Below are 21,372 nucleotides of genomic sequence, written 5' to 3'. Positions count from 1 at the left end.
ACACCATTGGCTGCCGGGCCAGGAATGTCCCCAGTTGTGGTCACGGGGTTGCTGGAATGTGTGCTCAGAGAAGAGGGGCCACCAGGGCACTTGGGCAGAGCCTTGGAGCCCAGGGATAGCGGGCACCGAGGAGGCAGGAGGGATTTGGCCGTGAAGAGAGAGGGGAGGAAGAAGCTGAGCCTGGCCCAAGGCTGCACCAACCCTGGAAGGAAGGCAAAACTCAACGTGGGGGCCATTGTTTTCCTCCAAAATCTCTGCCCCAGACAACCCAGCAAGAGAGTGAGGGACTGAGCAGGAAAGGGGGAAGGGATCAGAGAAGGGCTCAGGAGGCACAGAGACCCAAGCGTACAGCCCAGGCCAGAGGTCTGCCACTGTGACCCCTGTAGGAGGTAGCCACTGGCTCCTCTCGCCTCGCCTCCGGGAGGAGGGGGCTGGGACATGCAGACAGGCCCAGCCTGAGCCTGGATGCAGCTGGATAGAAGACAGGCCCTCGAGGTCATGAAGTCAGAAGACAAGGATCCTGGTAACAGAGAGGGGAGCCAAGTGCTGAGGGAGCCTGGGGGTGAGGAGGAAGGGAGAGGCAGTAACCCAGGAGATTCAGGAAGACTTCTCGGAGAAGGCAGCATCTCATCTGGGTCTTGCGAAACTAATGAAGGCTCCCATTTGTGGCTGGTCTCCCGTGGCCTCTTACAGTGAGAGTTGCTGTCAATCAGGATTCCAAACCCACCACACGGCTTTCCCCAGCGCCTTAGGGGACCCTTCTGTGGAGAAGGGAAAGGCTGGCTTTTTCTTCATTTTCCAGTTGAAGAAAGTACCCTCCGCAAAGACAGGCCAGTTTTCTGTGAACACAAAACCAAACAGCAGTAGCGTGAAGAACAGAAGCAGAATTCTTCGGGAAGTGGGGGTTTATCTGCTTAGGGCTTTTGCCACACACCCCAAGACAGACCAGCCACAGTATCATGGGGAACTGGGGCTCCCCTGCACCTGGTTTTGAAAGTCAGGCAGGTTCGCATATTCCCACCAGCCATCTGGGTCCTGGACTGTCTCCCAGGCTCCATGAGAAGCTCCTGTCTACCATCCCCACCTTCCCAAAGGACATCCTACCAACAGGAGGAGTAGCCAGCACCCTGCCTGTCCCATCTCAGAGGTTCAGAGAGGCACATCCCTGCCACGTCTGTTTGCCGGTTGATGCCTGAAATCTAGTCACTGGCCCAAGGCCGCAAGGCAAATAGTTTTTCCTTCAAAGCCTCAGTGAGCAGGATCCCGAGGCCCGGTCTGGGCTGAGCCGGGGAGCGAGCCCAGTGTCCCTGAAGCACCTGCTGAGGTGTGGCAGCTTAGAGAGAACAGCGTTCCAGATCTGGAATGGGCCAGAACAAGCTTGTTCTGGTGGAAAAAAAAAATAGAAACCTGAGGCCTGCGCCTGTGTCATAGCTCCGTTTTAAATATTCTCTTTTAAGGTGCAGGGGAAAAAAAACCTGAACACATTTTCCTCACAACACAGTTTTCCAATAACACAGAAGTTTGCAGATCAAGCAAAGCCTCACTCAGGCCCATTCCGTTTCCACTCCTCGCCTCTGGGTGCCACTGTCATTGTGTCCATCTGTATCTTTTTTGGGTGCTTTTGTAGACTTCCATATATTTTTTTAAAACAAAATATATAGCTTTTCCATAAATGGGACCATGTTATAGGCATTATTCTATGATTTCCATTTTTACCTGTAAACTATGTGACTTCAGAATGACACTCAGGATTTCCCTGCCTCTGAGCTGACAAAGCAGAGGGTCCAAGTTCGACCCCACACACCAAAACTAAGAGTTTGCATGCCGCAACTAAAGATCTCACATGCTGCAACTGAAAAAAGAATCCGAATACCACAATGATGGCTCAGAGATCCCAAGTACAGAACACCCAGTGCAGCCAAATTCATAAATTAATTACTTTTTATTTTTTATTTTTTTTTTAAATTTAGAAATTTATTCTGTTTAATCCACAAGCTTTATATAGCTTTAGTTAAAAAAAAAAAAAAAACAGAAACAAAAACAAAACAATAACAGTGAAAACAAGACACTATTTCAAAGTCTGGGCCCTTCCAGCTTTCCAAATACAAGAGCTCTGAAAGTTGTATATACTGACTGGAACAAGACAAAATTATGAATGGAGCCATGACATTTCATAAAACAAAATTTTACGTAACTGAAGGATCCTTCCTGGGGCTAATTAATTGCCTTTACAAAAAAAGAGAAAAGAATGAAATTCCAGTGTTCCAAATCAACTTGTTACACATCTATATAAACCCACAGTGTCCTGGCAAACAACATGCTTTCATTTTCTGTCTCATCTTAGAGCTCGAATCCTGATTCATTTCAGCAGAGACTCCACAGGCAACAGGAAAGATTGTGGCATTAAAATATTCATTTATACTTTTGTGGTAGTTCAACAGTGGTCTTATTTCTGGGCAAGCTTGCAAACCATCAAGGTTGAAAGCATCATAACTTAAATGGGTGCTAAGACTCAAATGAGAAAAAGGAAAGAAAAAGAAAGAAAAACCTCTGGGAATAGCCAGGGGTATTTAAAGGAACCATAAGAATGCCAACAGTATTTAAACCCCCTTTTTTAAAAAGGGGATTTTTCTTTTTTGGCTTAAAATACTTCACTCTAAACGAAGTTATGTCAGCTGTCAATGAAAGAATGTCACTAACACACTGGGGACACCTTTGCAATGTAAATCCATGCCCTTGTTTACATGGTGAACTTCAACCTAGCAATTATTACAACAAATGTTATAGTCTAAAGCTCAAACACATTTTAGCAATTTTGAAATTGAATTGCGTACAAACCAAATAAAATTTACATCGTAACAAACATTTCCACCTAGGACTGTGGGGACACTTGAGCCTTCCGCATTGATCTCAGGGCCTTTTCACGCAGGTGCTTTTCTAAGTCATCAAGGTTATCTTCATCCTCACTTTCAGTCTCCTTCTTAGGCTCTGGCTCTGCCTCCGGTTCTTCCTGTGCTGATGTGGTTGTGGGAGCAGCTACAGCTGCAGGGGTCACAGCGGCTGCAGCAGCGGCAGCTACAGCCTTCTCCTTCTTGTGTTTTTTGTGCTTCTTGTGCTTCTTATCCTTTTTGTGTTTCTTGTCCTTCTTTTTCTTCTTTTTCTTTCCACCTCCTTCTGGGTCTGAATTCCTTGCCGGTGATGGGCTTGGTGTTGGGCTTTTAGCCTTTTTAACCGGTACCGCTGGTGACCAGTTGGTGGAGGGTGACTGAGACTGGACAGGTGACGGAGGTGCTGGGGGCTTTTTCGCTGCTGGCTCAGGAGATCCCGAGACAGATCGGGAAGATGAGACCCTCCTTACCGACTGAGGGCTTGGTGAGGCAGCTTTTTTTATCTTTTTGGGTTCCGGAGTCCTGGAGACTCTCCTAATGGGCCTAGAACTTGGAGATGGGGACTGCCTTCTTTGGGGTGACGATGATGCTCCTCTTCGAGCAGGTGGAGGACTTGAGGTCTGAGGAGCGCGAGGCCGTGGTGAGGGCGAATGCCGTTTGTTTGGCTGTGGTGACCGGGCCTCCCGGGCAGATCGGCTCGGGGAAGACCCTTTCCTATGCTTTGATGACAATGAAGGCGAACGTCTCTTGGTGACTGGGGAGCTTCTTTGTTTGGGAGGTGGTGAATGGGAGACCCGACGCTTTGGTGGTGGAGATGGTGATGCCCTTCGTTTAGGAGGGGGAGGGGGCGAAGCCGTTCTTCTCTTTGGAGGTGGAGAAGGAGAGTATCTCCTCTGTATTGGAGGAGAGTATCTTCTTGGGGAAGGTGAGCGACGACGTGGAGGAGGAGACGGAGTCCTTCGTCGTGGTGGTGGTGTGGGAGACCTGCGTCGACGAGGTGGAGGAGCAGGAGAAGGAGAACGTCGCCTTCTGGCGGGAGGTGGGGAGGGACTTCTCCTCCGTCTACCACTTTTAGTCATTGGCGATTGCCATCGCTTTCCCATCTGCATCCGAGGGGAAGCCTCTTTCTGGCGCTTTCGAGGTGATGGAGAGGCACTCCGGGAAGGGGAATGTCTCCGTCGCCTGCCTACCTCACCATTCTTCACATGGGACCTTTTGGGTCGTTCATCTTCTGAGGAAGAGGAGGAGCCAGAATCAGATGAAGACTGCTGGTTCTGTCGTCTATACTGGCGTCTCTGCTGCACAGAATCTGCTGCAGCCATTTTGCCACCTTTATCTTCCGATTCAGACAACTCTACTTTCCGAGGCTTCGGTGCTGGTGAAGGGGATTCTCTTTTCTCAGTACCTTTATGTTTTGTCACTTTACCTGAAGTTCTCCCTGGAGAGACAGAAACACGACTTTTCCTTGTACGGTTTGACTGCTGGGGTGTTGGGGAATGACGAGTTTTTGGCGGCGGAGTAGCTGGAGGTGATGGCCTATGCCTTCGCCTCGGAGGACTTGCTGAAGGAGATAACCTACGAGTTTTTCGAGGAGGGCTGGATGTCCTCTTCGGAGGCTTCTTTGGCGGTGACCGGGAACGAGATGAAGATGATGATGAACTACTCCCAGACAAGGATGCCGATGAACGCCTTCTTCGTCTCACTGGAGATCTACTCCTCCTGTGCCTTGGTGGAGGAGGCATTCGTCTCGGCGGGGTTCTTCTTCGAGGAGATGGCCGTCTTCTTGGGCTTGGCCGCCTTCTAGGTGAGTATGATCTTGATCGAGATCTATGGCGCCTTCTTGGTCTAGTATGAGAAGGAGAGCGAGAACGTGTCCGGGATCTTGACTTGGAACGTGACCGAGATCTTGGTCGGGCCTTTTCCTTTTCCTTTTTGGAGTTTTTCTCTGGAGAAGGTTCTTTAGGCTCTAGTACTGGTTCAGTCTTGGGAACTTTCAGGATGTCACTCGTAGAAGTGGCCTCTTGTACTGAAGGTTCTTTTACTTTCACTGATGGCTCGGGGAGCTCTGGAGTTTTTTCCTTCTTCTCTGGAGCAGGGGAAGGACTCCGGCTTTTGGTTCTGTGACGGGGAGATCGAGAATGACTGCGCTTTCTCTCTCTCCTGACAGGGGAAGATCGTCTTCTAGGGGAAGGAGATCTGGATTTGCGTCTTCTTGGGCTTCGAGACCGCTCCCTTTTTTCTCTGCTGCTTTCTTTTTCTTCTTTATCCCTCTTATCCTTGTCTTCATCTTGCTTTTTCATAGATGCCAACTTTTCTTGTTCAATCTGTCTCTGTTTTATTTCTTCCTTCTTCAGTTCTAGGAAAGCAGAAGGGATCCCAGCGATGTTTTCTTGTGCACTTAAGAGTAGGGGCCACAGTTCTCCCATAAATTCTCTAGCATTTTTTCCATTCAAAAACCCGGTCAGGTTGATTTGCATCATTTTCGAATCTGGATTCTTCACTTCCAGCTGGTTGAATATAAACTCAATCACAACATCATCTTCAAACCCAAGGATTTCCGTTACTCGTTTTGTTATCCAAGGCTTTATAACCTCCAAATTTACTTTGCTCATGTCCACCTTTTTTTCTAGGCATTCTGCGAATTTCAGCTGCTTCAGTAGCTTCTTCTGTTTGTTGCTGAACCGATTATCCTGTTCTGCACTTGTTCCGCGGAAGAATCCCGCGTCCATCTTGCTGCCTCGCTCGGAGATCGCTCCCTATCCCCAATTAATTACTTTTTAAATGACACTTTACCACTGTGGGGCCCAGGCTTCTCAAGGAGAGAGCAGGAGGGTGGAATGTGTAAGGCAGCCCAGGAGGTTGCAAAAGTCCTTTCCACCTGGCTCCTGCATATAGCCAGTATGGAGGTTCCTTAAAAACCTAAAAATAGAGATACCATATGATCCAGCAATCCCACTCCTAAGCATGTATCCAGTAAAGACAAAAACTAATTTGAAAACATACATGCACCCCAAGGTTCATAGCAGCACTGTTTACAATAAGCAAGACACAGAAACAACTCAAGTGCCCATCAACAGACAACTGGTTTAATAAGATGTGGTACGTGTGTGTGTTGTGTGTGTATACATATAAATATATATGTGAATATTACTCAGCCATAAAAAAGAATGAAATACTGCCATTTGCAGTAACTTGGGTGGACATAGAGGATATCAGTTCAGTTCAGTTCAGTCGCTCAGTCGTGTCCGACTCTTTGCGACCCCATGAATCGCAGCACGCCAGGCCTCCCTGTCCATCGCCAACTCCCGGAGTTCACTCAGACTCACTTCCATCGAGTCAGTGATGCCATCCAGCCATCTCATCCTCTGTCGTCCCCTTCTCCTCCTGCCCCCAATCCCTCCCAGCATCAGAGTCTTTTCCAATGAGTCAATTCTTCGCATGAGGTGGCCAAAGTACTAGAGTTTCAGCTTCAGCATCATTCCCTCCAAAGAAATCCCAGGGCTGATCTCCTTCAGAATGGACTGGTTTGATCTCCTTGCAGTCCAACGGACTCTCAAGAGTCTTCTCCAACACCACAGTTCAAAAGCATCAATTCTTTGGCGCTCAGCCTTCTTCACAGTCCAACTCTCACATGCATACATGACCACAGGAAAAACCATAGCCTTGACTAGACGGACCTTTGTTGGCAAAGTAATGTCTCTGCTTTTGAATATGCTGTCTAGGTTGGACATAACTTTCCTTCCAAGGAGTAAGCGTTTTAATTTCATGGCTGCAGTTACCATCTGCAGTGATTTTGGAGCCCAGAAAAATAAAGTCTGACACTGTTTCCACTGTTTCCCCATCTATTTCCCATGAAGTGATAGGACCTGATGCCATGATCTTCGTTTTCTGAATGTTGAGCTTTAAGCCAACTTTTTCACTCTCCTCTTTCACTTTCATCAAGAGGCTTTTTAGTTCCTCTTCACTTTCTGCCATAAGGGTGGTGTCATCTGCATATGTGAGGTTATTGGTATTTCTCCCAGCAATCTTGATTCCAGCTTGTGCTTCTTCCAGTCCAGCGTTTCTCATGATGTACTCTGCATATAAGTTAAACAAGCAGGGTGACGGTATACAGCCTTGACGTACTCCTTTTCCTATTTGGAGCCAGTCTGTTTTTCCATGTCCAGTTCTAACTGTTGCTTCCTGACCTGCATACAGATTTCTCAAGAGGCAGGTCAGATGGTCTGGTATTCCCATCTCTTTCAGATTTTCCACAGTTTATTGTGATCCACACAGTCAAAGGCCTTGGCATAGTCAATAAAGCAGAAGTAGATGTTTTCCTGGAACTCTCTTACTTTTTCCATGATCCAGCGGGTGTTGGCAATTTGATCTCTGGTTCCTCTGACTTTTCTAAAACCAGCTTGAACATCAGGAAGTTCACGGTTCACGTACTGCTGAAGCCTGGCTTGGAGAATTTTGAGTATTACTTTACTAGCATGTGAGATGAGTGCAATTGTGCGGTAGTTTGAGCATTCTTTGGCATTGCCTTTCTTAGGGATTGGAATGAAAACTGCCCTTTTCCAGTCCTGTGGCCACTGAGTTCCCCAAATTTGCTGGCGTATTGAGTGCAGCACTTTCACAGCATCATCTTTTAGGATTTGAAATAGCTCAACTGGAATTCCATCACCTCCACTAGCTTTGTTCGTAGTGATGCTTTCTAAGGCCCACTTGACTTCACATTCCAGGATGTCTGGCTCTAGGTCAGTGATCACATCATCGTGATTATCTTGGTCGTGAAGATCTTTTTTGTACAGTTCTTCTGTGTATTCTTGCCATCTCTTCTTAATATCTTCTGCTTCTGTTAAGTCCATACCATTTCTGTCCTTTATTGAGCCCACCTTTGCATGAAATGTTCCCTTGGTATCTCTAATTTTCTTGAAGAGATCTCTAGTCTTTCCCATTCTGTTGTTTCCCTCTATTTCTTTGCATTGATCGCTAAGGAAGGCTTTCTTATCTCTTCTTGCTATTCTTTGGAACTCTGCATTCAGATGCTTATATTTTTCCTTTTCTCCTTTGCTTTTTGCTTCTCTTCTTTTCACAGCTATTTGTAAGGCCTCCCCAGACAGCCATTTTGCCTTTTTGCATTTCTTTTCCATGGGGATGGTCTTGATCCCTGTCTCCTGTACAATGTCATGAACGTCATTCCATAGCTCATCAGGCACTCTATCTATCAGATCTAGGCCCTTAAATCTATTTCTCACTTCCACTGTATAATCATAAGGAATTTGATTTAGGTCATACCTGAATGGTCTAGTGGTTTTCCCTACTTTCTTCAATTTAAGTCTGAATTTGGTAATAAGGTGAGGATATCATACTAAGTGAAATAAGACAGAGGAAAGCAAATAATATCAGTTCAGTCCAGTTCAATCGCTCGGTCATGTCTGATTCTTTGCAACCCCATGGATTGCAGCACTCCAGGCCTCCCTGTCCATCACCAACTCCTGGAGTTTACTCAAACTCATGTCCATTGGATCGGTGATGCCATCCAGCCATCTCATCCTCTGTCATTCCCTTCTCCTCCCGCCTTCAATCTTTCCCAGCATCAGGGTCTTTTCAAATGAGTCAGCTCTTCACATCAGGTGGCCAAAGTATTGGAATTTCAGCTTCAGCATCAGTGCTTCCAATGAATATTCAGGACTGATTTCTTTTAAGATGGACTGGTTGGATCTCCTTGCAGTCCAAGGGACTCTCAAGAGTCTTCTCCAACACCACAGTTCAAAAGCATCAATTCTTTGTTGCTCAGCTTTCCTTATAGTCCAACTTTGACATCCATACATGACTACTGGAAAAACCATAGGTTTAACTAGATGGACCTTTGTTGGCAAAGTAATGTCCCTGCTTTTCAATATGCTGTCTAGGTTGGTCATAACTTTTCTTCCACGGAGCAAGCATCTTTTCATTTCATGGCTGCAATCACCATCTGCAGTGGTTTTGGAGACCAAAAAAATGAAGTATGTCACTGTTTCCACTGTCTCCACATCTATTTGCCATGAAGTGATACTTTGGCCACCTGATGCGAAGAGCTGACTCATTTGAAAAGACCCTGATGCTGGGAAAGATTGAGAGCAGGAGGAGAAGGGGATGACAGAGGATGAGATGGTTGGATGGCATCACCAACTTGATGGACATGGGTTTGGGTGAACTCTGGAAGTTGGTGATGGACAGGGAGGCCTGGTGTGCTGTGGTTCATGGTGTCACAAAGAGTCGGACACGACTGAGTGACTGAACTGAACTGAACTGATGGAACCGGATGCCATGATCTTAGTTTTCTGAATGTTGATTTAGGCCAACTTTTTCACTCTCCTCTTTCACTTTCATCAAGAGGCTTTTTAGTTCTTCTTCACTTTCTGCCATAAGGGTGGTGTCATCTGCATATCTGAGGTTACTGATATTTCTCTCGGCAATCTTGATTCCAGCTTGTGCTTCATCCAGCCCAGCGTTTCTCATGATGTACTCTGCATATAAGTTAAATAAGAACTGTGACAATATACAGCCTTGATGTACTCCTTTCCTAATTTGGAACCAGTCTGTTTTTCCTTGTCCAGTTCTAACTGTTGCTTCCTGACCTGCATACAGGTTTCTCAAGAGGCAGGTCAAGTGGTCTGGTATTCCTATTTCTTTAAGAATTTTTCACGGTTTATTGTGATCCACACAGTCAAAGGCTTTAGCATAGTCAATAAAACAGAAGTAGATATTTTTCTGGAACTCTCTGCTTTTTCGATGATCCAACAGATGTTGGCAATTTGATCTCTGGTTCCTTTGCCTTTTCTAAATCCAGCTTGAACATCTGGAAGTTCATAGTTCATGTACTGTTGAAGCCTGGCTTGGAGAATTTTGAGCATTACTTTACTAGCATATGAGATGAGTGCAACTGTGCGGTAGTCTGAACATTCTTTGGCATTGCCTTTCTTAGGGATTGGAATGAAAACTGCCCTTTTCCAGTCCTGTGGCCACTGCTGAGTTCCCCAAATTTGCTGGCATATTGAGTGCAGCACTTTCACAGCATCATCTTTTAGGATTTGAAATAGCTCAACTGGAATTCCATCACCTCCACTAGCTTTGTTCGTAGTGATGCTTTCTAAGGCCCACTTGACTTCACACTCCAGGATGTCTGGCTCTAGGTGAGTGATCACACCATTGTGATTATCTGGGTTGAAAAGACTTTTTTTGTATAGTTCTTCTGTGTATTTTTACCACCTCTTCTTAATATCTTCAGCTTCTTTTAGGTCCATACCATTTCTGTCCTTTATCGAGCTTGTCTTTGCATGAAATGTTCCCTTGGTATCTCTAATTTTCTTGAAGAGATCTCTAGTCTTTCCCATTCTGTTGTTTTCCTCTATTTCTTTGCATTGATCACTGAAGAAGGCTTTCTTATCTTTCCATGCTATTCTTTGGAACTCTGCATTCAAATGGGTATATCTTTCCTTTTCTCCTTTGCCTTTCACTTCTTTTCACAGCTATTTGTAAGGCCTCCTCAGACAACCATTTTGCCTTTCTTTTTCTTGGGGATGGTCTTGATCCCTGTCTCCTGTACAATGTCACGAACCTCTGTCCATAGTTCTTTAGGCAGTCTGTCTATCAGATCTAATCCCTTGAATCTATTTCTCACTTCCACTGTATAATCATAAGGGATTTGATTTAGGTCATACCTGAATGGTCTTGTGGTTTTCGTACTTTGTTCAATTTAAGTCTGAACTTGGCAATAAGGAGTTCATGATCTGAGCCACAGTCAGCTCCCAGTCTTGTTTTTGCTGACTATATAGAGCTTCTCCATCTTTGGCTGCAAAGAATATAATCAATCTGATTTCAGTGTTGACCATCTGGTGATGCCCATATGTAGAATCTTCTCTTGTGTTGTTGAAAGAGGGTGTTTGCTATGACCAGTGCGCTCTCTTGGCAAAACTCTATTAGCCTTTGCCCTGCTTCATTCTGTACTCTAAGGCCAGATTTGTCTGTCACTCCAGGTATTTCTTGACTTCCTACTTTTGCAAATAATATATAATATCACAAATGTGTAATCTAAAAAATAATACAAATGATTCTATATACAAAATAGGAGTAAACTCATAGGCATAGAAAACAAACTTATGGTTACCAAGAGGGAGAGAGAGCAGGGAGTGATAAGTTAGGGGTATGGGATTAACAGATACATACTACTACATATAAAATAAACAGCAAGGGCCTACTATATAACACAGGGAATTATAATTAAATCTTATAGTAACCTATAATGGGAAAGAAGCTGAGAAAATAACTTTGCTGTACACCTGAAACCGGGCTTCCCTGGTGGCTCAGCAGTAAAGAATCTGCCTGCCAATGCAGGAGGCTTAGGTTCAATCCCTGGGTTTGGATGATCTCCTGGAGAAGAATATGGCAACCCACTCCAGTGTTCCTACCTGGGAAATCCTACTGACAGAGGAAGCTGGCAGGCTACAGTCTGTGGAGTCGCAAAAGAGTTGGAAATAACTTAGCAACTAAACAACAACACCTGAAACTAATATAATATTGTAAATAAACTAAACTTCAATTTTTATAAATATCTTTAAAAAACAGAAAAATGGATCTAAAGTCAAAATGCATACAGACCTCTCTGCATTTAATTGCTCCAGTCCCAGTCTCCATTTCCTTGACCTGAGCAGTGCACGCCCATTCTGACACTTCTTCTCCCCCCACAACCGGGGCAGCCCAGGACATTCACCGGAAGAATACAAGTCCTGGGCCTGTACCAGGAGAGAAAAGAGGTGTCTAAATCTCAGGCAGGCCAGTTCACTCTTTTGTGATTCCCCTGACCCCAGCGGTGCACCCCTGCCCAGGGCTCCCCTGCTTCTCCACCAGGAGCCTGTCCAGCCAGTCAGACCAACCAGGGAAAGGATGTACGCCCAGCGAGTCAACCCCTCATGCCTAGAGGGGCTCCCCTGAGTCATGAGGAGGCAGTTGCTGGACTGAGCTAGGACCCAGACATCTGGAGCCCAGACTCTAGGCTTGCTTTGCCATGGACTGGCTATGTGACATGGGCAAGGCATCATCAACATTGACATTGACATTGAAGTCACTCAGTCATGTCCAACTCTTTGCGACCCCGTGGACTATAGCCTACCAGGCTCCTCCATCCATGGAATTTTCCAGGCAAGAGTACTGGAGTGGGTTGCCATTTCCTTCTCCAGGAGTTCTTCCTGACCCAGGGATTGAACCCGGGTCTCCCTCATTGTAGACAGATGCATCATCAAATTAGTCCATAAATATGTACTGGACATGTGGTCCATACCGGACTCTGTGCGAAGCTCCCAGAACCCAGATTTGCAGTTTCAGGGCAGGCTGTTGCCAAGCACAAAAGGCCAGTGGTTGGCGGATGATAAGCAGCGGGTCACAGGGAGGGATCTGGGTGGAGTGGCTGTGCATCCCAGGGTGGGGTGCCTCCCCAAGCCCAGGTGACCCTCAGTGACAGGTGGGAGTTAGCCAGGAGCACAGAAACGTGGAAACCAGACTCCCTGGTGTGGGCCGGGGAGGGGGAGGATGCCTTAATGAATTGTAAGGAAATGGTAGGAAGAAACAGGGCAGGGGCCAGACCAAGCCCTCCTGAAATCCTGCTCTCTTTTACATGGTATCGTGGCCTCAGCGTCCTCATCCTTAAGGTGAGAGGCCTGGACAGGCAGGCTGTCAGCTCAGGGATCCGAAAGCTCTAAGGCAAGGTCTTAGGCCTGAGGGTAGTGGTTGCCCAGCCTGGCCCCCCTGACCATGGGAACTCGGTCTTCACGTCCCCGCATTCTCTGATGACACGGAGGTTGGGGGGGAGGGCAGGGGCTGCTGTACCCTCTGGAGTGTCTCCTAGGTGACCTGTGCCCACTGCTCTGTGGGTTGGGTTGACTCAGGGGAGGGGCGGGGGGGCGACTCTTTTACAGTTTATGTTAAAAATTCACACAACAGGGCGGGAACCCAGGAGTCCAGCAAGTCTGCCAAGAGGGACTTCTGGTTCCCAGATGCTGGTCTGGCTGGCTGTCCGTGGCTCCCTGTGGGTCTCCACACCCTCCAAGTCTGACACTCCCAAGCCCATCCATTTTTTTCAGATCTGGCCGGACACAGCTCTGTCTGGAACTCTATCTGTTCCCGGGTCCCCTCTGCCCCAGCCGGGCTCCCGAGTGCCCATCTGAGGACCATCCGCTGGCTCCACCACCCCTTTCCCACCAGCCGGCCCAGCCTGGCCTGCGTCCTCCTCTCCAATCAGGCCTGCGGAGAAGGGAGGAGGCCCCGGTTCCGGCCCCGCTGCCCTCACGTGCTTTCCCGGCCGCCCCTCCCGCCCTGCCAAGCCTGTTCCTCTTCCCGATTGCGACAGAGGCCGCCTGGGCTCCAGCGCTCCCTGTCCCCGCCCCGCGCCGGCCGCTCCACTCCCACTTCCTGAGCCCCGGCGCTGGAGCCCCGGAGGCCAGGCCAGGCCCGGCCGTTCCGGCCCCCGGGCGCGTCCATCAAGTCCTGTCCCAGCCTCTGGGCTCTGCCACCACTGGCCAGGACGTCCAGGCTTCCACCTCCCTCCCAGGCCTCCATCCCTCTGCTCGGCTGGCAGGCTGACTGGCCGCCATGCGCCTGCTATGGGCCACCTCCCACCGCGGCCTGGCCTGGGGGCTACTCATCCTGGGCGTCTGGGGTCTCCTGGCCGCATCCCAACCCCAGCTGGAGAGGGAGGAGCCTATGCAGGTAGGTGGGGGCAGGCTTAGCTAGGGGAGAGGGGTCTGGGCCATCCTCTCTGATGTCCCTCTGCTCCTCCCAGCTGACCCCTGAATAATTCTCCGCCCTGATTCCATCTCTTCTTGAAGGGGCTCCCATACCACACAGAGAACCAAAGCTGCGGAGACCAGGAAAAGGAGTACTATGAGTCCAAGCTTCGCCTCTGCTGCTCCCGCTGCCCCCCAGGTAAGAGGCCAGGGCCAGAGGAAGTCTGGGATGGGGAGGCAGGGTACAGGGGGCTCCAGCCCGCCTTGCTTCCTTGGATAGACACCGGACACCAGCTCCCAGGGAAATCAGCTGGCAGAAACAGAGGGCGAGAGACACTGGCCGGCCATCCTATGTAGGCACCGGGACAGGCCCAGGGTCACGCAGCGAGCGGCAGAGGGCACCGTGGGAACCCCAGTCCCCTGACCCTTCTCTTGCCCCACTCACAACCTAGGCACGCACATCTCCACCAAATGTAGCCGCCGCCAGAACACCGTCTGTGCCACATGCCCCGAGAAGTCGTACAACGAGCACTGGAACCATCTCTCCTTCTGCCAGCTGTGCCGCCCCTGTGACAAGAGTGAGTGGGGTGTTCCGGGGTGGGGGTGGGGGGCTGGGATGTCCTGGAGCACAGCCCCTGTGCTGAGCAGCCCCTCATCGCCCCTGCAGTGCTGGGCTTCGTGGAGCTCACGCCTTGCACTAGCAACCGCAAGGCCCAGTGCCACTGCCAGCCGGGGATGTACTGCGTCTTTTGGAACTCCGAGTGTGAGCACTGCGAGCCACTCTCCGACTGCCCGCCTGGCACCGAGGCCGAGCTCAAAGGTCAGAGGTCACTGGCAGCAGAGGGTGGGAAGGAGGCTGGGCGGGCGCTCTTGAATGGGTGCAGGGTGCTGTGTCCATGGTGACGCCCCGGGTGGCTAGTTCTCTGTGTAATAAAATGCTTCTCCCTCCCTGAGAAAGGCTCACAGATGGAACCTGCAGAGAAATGGAGTTGGGACGGTGCAGGGTTCGAGGTCCTCCCAGCACTGAGAGGAAGCTGGGCAATGGGGAGAGAAGGAAAGATACTGTGAAGTACAGACTGGAGAGGATGGGTGGGTAGGGGGCCGTCCAGCAGGTGTCACAGAAGCCCACAGCTGGACAGAACCCCCTGTGCCCACTCACCCTGGCTGCCCCATGCTTCTCTCCTGCCAGATGAAGTCATAGAGGCTAACAGCAACTGTGTCCCCTGTAAAGCTGGACACTTCCAGAACACCTCCTCTCCCACCGCCCGCTGCCGGCCCCATACCAGGTGAGGGTGCCCAGTCTGCATTCCTCTGGCCCTCCCAGCCCCAGCTGGTGACAGCCCACCTCACGCTCAGCTCCACAGACCAGCTCCACTTCCAGCCAGGAGCCCCCCTGAGCTGGGCTCTTTCCTCCACAGGTGTGAGGACCAGGGCCTTGTGGAGGAAGCTCCGGGCACCCCCCAGTCTGACACCAGCTGCAGAAATCCACAAGAGCCCCCTGACATGCCAGGTGAGGAAGGGCCAGGGGCATGGGGAGGGGACATCTGGGAAGATGCCTTAATTCCATCCATCTAAAAAAAACAGGGAATTGATGAACCCTTTCCTCTCAGAGTTGAGGCAAGAAGTTCCTCAAAGAAAAACTGGAGTATCCCTGGGCCAGGTTACTTACACACATGTATGTGTATACACATATATGTGTATACATGCACTTTTAAAGTTATATGTTCTACATGTAACTTAAAAGTTACATACAATAGTATGTCTACACAGAGACATAGATATAGATATAACTATAGATATATAGATACAGATATAACTGTACCTGATATCACTGTCGTCATTTTGGACATGCCACCGTCACATAATCCATTTACTGAGTATAGTAGGTTACACCTTCCATCACTAGAGAGAAGATTCTACATTTGATGCTTTCTTGTTTTTTTCTGTGAAATTATTGCTTTCCTTGCCTGGAAGAGGAATATGCATGCTCGTGCTTAGTCGCTACAGTCATGTTCCAGTGGACCATAGCCCTCAGGCTTCTCTGTCCAGGGGATTCTTCAGGAGTACCAGAGTGGGTTGCCATGCCCTCCTCCAGGGGATCTTCCCCACCAAGGGATCGAACCCACGTCTCCTGCATTGCAGGTGGATTCTTTACTGCTGAGCTACTGGGGAAGCCCTATAGAGAATTATAGGATGTTTCTAATGACTGTCATTGTTATCAATCAAAGGAAAGTTTATTTCCTTAATTTTAAAAAATGGCTGAGCATTTATAATCATAGCTTCCATTTAATAAGAGTTTGTGCGTCAGACACTCTGTGAACTTGACTTTCACTAACTCATTTAAACCTTGTAATGATCCTATGAAATAGTCCTATTATTATCCTTACTGACAGATGAGGAAACCAATGCCCAGAGAGGTTAGGTGACTTGCCCAAGATCACCCATGTGGTAGCTGGTATTATGAAGACCTGTTCTAGGTCTTTCTTACTTCAAAACCCATGCCATAATACATGCAGACTGTAGAAGATTAGAAAATTCAGATAAACAAAACTAAACCTCACCTACAGAACCATCAGCTGGCATATCCACTCAACATTTTTGAATATATCTTCCCAGGCATTTTTCCACACAATAGAAAAAAATTACATTTTTTCTAAAAATGGAGTCATTTGAATGTTTGTAACTTAATTTTTCATCCAACTATATCATAATCTTTTCTACATTCTATTCTTAATTTTTAACTGTGTATCAAAAATGATTAGCTTTTTTTTTTTCTTTTTTCTTTTGTATTGGTGTATAGCTGATGAGGGCTTCCCTTGTAGCTCAGTTGGCAAAGAATCTGCCTGCAATGCAGGAGACTTGGGTTCAATCTCTGGGCCGGGAAGATCCCCTGGAGGAGGAAATGGCAACCCATGCCAATGTTCTTGCCTGGAGAATCCCATGGACAGAGGAGCCTGGCAGGCTATAGTCCATGGGGTCGCAAAAGTCGGCCATGACTTAGCAACTAAACCACCACCATAGCTGATTAACAGTGCTTTCCTGGTGGCTCGATTAGTAAAGAATCTGCCTGCAATGCAGGAGACCTGGGTTCAATCCCTGGGTTGGGAAGATTCCCTGGAGAATGAAATAGCAATCCATTCCAGTATTCTTGCCTAGGAAATCCCATGGACAGAGGAGCCTGGCAGGCTATAGTCCATGGGGTCTTAAAGAGTCGGACACGACTGAGCAACTAAACCACCACCACCAGAGCTAACTGACAATGTTGTGATAGTTTCAGGTGTACAGCAGAGGGACTCAGCCATATATATATACATATATCCATTCTCCCCAGACTCCCCTCCCATCCAGGCTGCCACATAACATTGAGCAGAGTTCCCTGTGCTATACAGTAGGTCCTTGTTGGTTATCCATTCTAAATATAGCCGTGCATACGTGTCCATTCCAAAGTCCCGAACTATCCCTTCCCCCCATCCTTCCCCCGCTGGAAGCACACATCTTTTGATGCTAATAGGTCTTCATGTCCTTGGCTCTGTAATTCTCAGATTGGTATTTAGTGCTGGACTTTCAGAGAGTACATAAACTAATCTCCTCATTTTGTATATGAAAAACACACAACTGGGCAGGAACCCAGGCCTAATTCTTCCCCACACCTCCCATTCTGGACTAACTTAGGCCACAGAGTTAGATGGGCCACCAAGGGTGAACTCCCAGTGTCTAAATGTCTAAGTCCTCCTGAGTTTCCTCAGGAGCAGGTGACAGAACAAGCCACAGGCATAGTGGACTCCATGCTGTCAATGGCAGCACAAGGCCCACAGGAAGACAACGGTTGCCATGGCTATACACAGACACCTGAGAAGCCCAGCCTCCCCTTCCCTCACACTCCTGGGAGCTGCCCCAGGCAAGCCAGTGGAGATCCAGCAGCCCCCCTCATCCAGGAAGCCACAGGCAGAGTTCAGCAGCCGGGACACCGATTCTGTCACCCCTGTAAACACTTCCATGGCTAGAGAAGGACAGGTTCAGCTCCTACTGCTGTATATCTTGCCGTCAGATAGCCAAATCTGCAGAAACATGGCTTTACCCCGCAGCCTGAGTCTGCTCACAACCCCAAGCCCACCCTCCCTTACTGCCTCCCACTCCCATTTCCAGCCCAAGTGCCTGTCCTCACCCTCACAGGGCTGCCCCTGTGCCGGTGGCCAACCACACTCACCCCAAACATCTCCATCTGAGGCAGAGTCTCTCCTGGTTCTCAGCCCACCCACATCAGGCTCCATGCCCCTTCTCTGTAACCCAAGAGAAGTTTCTTCAATTCCTCCTTTAGGAACTGCAGTGGGTCTACAAGGGGAAAGAACTTCCCAGGTGGCACAAGTGGTAAAGAATCTGCCTGCCAATGAAGGAGATGTAAGAGACTCCATCCCTGGGTCAGAAGATCCCCTGGAGGAGGGAATGGCAACCCACTCCAATATTCTTGCCTGGAAAATTCCATGGACAGAGGAGCCTGGGTTGGAAAGAGTCAGACAGGACTGAGCAGTAGCAGTAGCAGGAGGGGAAGCCTGCTCCCTGTTTCCCATCTGGGTGGCCTGAGAACTGGAGAGCTGCTCCCTAATTGCCCCATCCACCCGCTGCTCTCCTCGGGTCCTCACGCCTCGTCCTGTTTGCTGTCCTCCAGGAACGATGCTAGTTCTGGCCATCCTGCTGCCTCTGGTCTCGTTTCTGCTCCTCACCACTGTCTTCGTCTACACCTGGAAGAGCCACCCCTCTCTCTGCAGAAAGCTGGGTAGGAAAGACTCAGAGGCTGGCAGGGATGTCTGCCTGGGTCTGTGCCCATCCAGGTTGGGTAGGGGGCTGGAGGGAATATTCAGCTCTCTCAGGGCCAATACTTCTGCCCCTTCACACCTCAAGACACCCAGCACTTGTCCCCAACACAGACATCACATCTATCCAGCCCCTTCATTCTGAGGCTGGAGATAAGGGTAATGACAGACTGATCATTCTGGGAGCCCAGGGTGGGCAGTGCCATACTGTGGGGTGGGGTGTGGAGGGGAAAGCCTGGGAGTCTGAGGCCTGCTGTTTCATTTTCTATTCCAGGATCCCTGCTCAAGAGGCACCCAGAGGTAATGCAGAGGCTAGGGAGGCAGCAAGGAGGGGCAGGGGACAGGTGAACAGGGGTGGGGGGCAGGCAGGAAAAGAATCTGCAGCTTCAACATCCATTTAATCATTCAACTAATAATTTATTGAGCACACTATGTGCCAGGCACTATGGAAATTCAGTTCAGTTCAGTCACTCAGTTGTGTCCGACTCTTTGCGACCCCATGAATTGCAGCACACCTGTCCTGTCCATCACTAACTCCCGGAGTTCACTCAAACTCATGTCCATTGAGTCGGTGATGCCATCCAGCCATCTCATCCTCTGTCATCCCCTTCTCCTCCTGTCCCCAATCCCTCCCAGCATCAGGATCTTTTCCAACGAGTCAACTCTTCGCATCAGGTGGCCAAAGTACAGGAGTTTCAGCTTTAGCATCAATAGCAGTGAGCAAAGCAAAGTCTCTATCCTCCCAGAGTTTCATATATGTGGAGCAAGGATAAAGTTAGTCGACTATGTATTAGGTAGTGACAACTGTTAAATATGGAGAAGGAAATGGCAACCCACTCCAGTATTCTTGCTTGGAGAATTCCGTGGACAGAGGAGCCTGGTGGGCTACAAGTCCATGGGGTCGCAAAGAGTCAGACGTGACTGAAGCAACTGAGCCCAACTGCTAAATAAAGCATGGTGGGGGCGGGGGAGGGGGGCAGTGGCAACCAATGAGGGTATACTATCTTAGAGTAGACAGAGACAGCCTCTGTGGTCAGCTGATATTTGAGCTGAGGGCTGAAGAAAACAGAGGGCCAGACATCAGGAGGTAGCAGGGAAAGTGCTCCAGGAAGAGGGATCGTCAGTGCAAAGGCCCTGTGGCAGGAAGCTCGATGAGGAGGGCTTGGAGCTGCCTAGGCACAGGGTGGGGGTGGGAATTAAAGAAAGATGGAGTCTGAGGCCCCCGTCCTGGGCTGGTTCTCGGCCTCTGTCCTGCAGGGAGAGGAATCAAATCCTGCTGATGGAAACTGGGAGCCCCCAAGGTTCAACACACATGTTCCTGACCTGGTAAAGCCACTTCTGCCCGCCCCTGGAGACTTGGCTCTGGCCTCCGGCGGCGTCCCAGCGAACCCGGGTTTGGAGGAAGAGGTGCTCCAACAGCAGAGTCCCCTGAGCCAGGCCAGGGACCTGGATGCTGAGCCCCCAGAACAAGGCCAGGTGGCCCCTGGTGAGAAGAGGGGACGGGGAGGGAGGGAGGGCAGGGGGAGAGCGTGTGAGCCGGGCAGAAAAGAAGAGACTGCAACAGCCAGCGTCCTGACTACAGAGAAGGGACGAGACTGAAAACCAAGAAAACAGGGAATGAACACAGAGCTCAGGAAACCAAAGCGCATGGAGAGGGACAGGGCAGAAAGGGGTGATGGCAGATGGGGCCCTGGGGAAGCCAGAGTCCCATGCTGGCAGCACGCTGGGCCCCCCTCAACCTTGACCCCTCGCCCCCTCACTCTGCCTTCCTTCCCACAGGCACCAACGGCATTCATGTCACCGGCGGGTCTGTGACGGTCACCGGCAACATCTACATCTACAACGGGCCGGTCCTGGGGGGAGCCCGGGGCCCCGGAGACCCCCCCGCCCCGCCAGAGCCTCCGTACCCCATCCCCGAAGAGGGTGCCCCCCGCCCTCCCGGGCTTTCCATGCCCTACCAGGAGGATGGCAAGGCTTGGCACCTGGCTGAGACAGAGACACTGGGGTGCTACGCCCTCTGACAGGGCCAAGGACCCAAAGCGTCAGCCATGCCGGACGATGTCTGGAGGAGCCAGGAGAAGGGAGGCTGCCCTCCCCGCACAGGCCTGACTGAGGGCCTGGGAAGGGCCCGGAGAGCTGGACCCCGAGGGGCCAGGCCTCAGACATTGCCTCTCTGCGAGCAGGGCCGGCGCTGGCTGGGAACGGCGCCCCGGCGGGACTCTCCAGGCCGCCTGAGCAGGCCCAGGACTCCACTGCAGACTCCCTGCCCACTGGGGCTGCACCGGCTCAGCCTCAGGCACAGACAGGGCATGTGACCCTAACCACTGCCCCGTGGCATCTGAATCCCAAGCCTGGCACGGAACGGAGCCAGCCACGCAATCACTCAAGGACTGGGGCCCCCCTGGCAGAGTCATGGTGCTCAACATCCCCAAGCTTCAGAGGCCCTTTGAGGGCCCACACTTCAATGGACGGAGGGAGACCCAACAAGAAGCCGGAGTGACAAGGAAGACCACCCACCACTCCCCTCCTCGACAGGAAAGCGAGTCTCTCTAACCAAGGGCTTGGGTGGGGTTCAAGGTATAAGGGCGAGTTTTGGATGGGGAGGAAAAAAATTGGTGAGTGTATTTATGAACTGTACCCACATACAAATAAAGAGGAGAGTGAGACCTAGGCCATTGATTTCCTTGGGATTTATAGAGAAACACGATTCCATTGGGGCCATGTCAAAGGCACAGGTCAAAACTATGGAATATAAAATGTTATCAACTATAATCCCACGAGGTATTTGTGTGAGAGGCTGGTATATGGAATTCAGGAGATGACAGTATTGGCCAGCAGTCTCTGGCAATGTGGCAGGCAGTGTTCTCAATGCCATGCAACCTTACCTTATGCAGCCCTCACAAAACCCTCAGGAGGCAGGTATGAGGA

At 49.8% G+C, this 21,372-nt stretch overlaps 1 protein-coding gene and 1 long non-coding RNA gene across 3 annotated transcripts; one reads left to right on the top strand and one right to left on the bottom strand.

Annotated features, from left to right (window-relative positions):
- Positions 1-624: 624 nt before the first annotated feature.
- On the bottom strand, positions 625-11,647 carry LOC147372909 (uncharacterized). Of its 2 annotated transcripts, none has more exons than XR_015164386.1 (2): positions 11,514-11,647; positions 625-839 (listed from the first exon to the last, which is right to left on the bottom strand). It is a non-coding gene; the product is annotated as an uncharacterized LOC147372909 (long non-coding RNA). The 2 variants fall into 2 exon arrangements; XR_015164385.1 differs by lacking the exon at positions 11,514-11,647 and adding an exon at positions 1,105-1,242.
- Positions 11,648-13,321: 1,674 nt separating this feature from the next.
- Positions 13,322-21,115, top strand: LTBR (lymphotoxin beta receptor). Its single transcript, XM_086402333.1, has 10 exons — positions 13,322-13,616; positions 13,736-13,832; positions 14,086-14,211; positions 14,301-14,453; positions 14,823-14,919; positions 15,052-15,143; positions 18,300-18,407; positions 18,719-18,744; positions 19,702-19,930; positions 20,224-21,115. Exons 1-10 carry the CDS (start codon positions 13,500-13,502, stop codon positions 20,463-20,465), a joined length of 1,287 nt encoding a protein of 428 aa, XP_086258459.1. The 5' UTR covers positions 13,322-13,499; the 3' UTR covers positions 20,466-21,115.
- Positions 21,116-21,372: the final 257 nt, after the last annotated feature.

This window comes from Bos grunniens, chromosome 5, assembly GCF_055505025.1.
Source record: "Bos grunniens cultivar Pamir isolate PY7600 chromosome 5, Bosgru_T2T1.0, whole genome shotgun sequence".
Lineage (NCBI taxonomy): Eukaryota > Metazoa > Chordata > Mammalia > Artiodactyla > Bovidae > Bos > Bos grunniens.
Note: the sequence above shows the minus strand (reverse complement) of the source record. Positions and strands in the feature narration are given on the sequence as shown.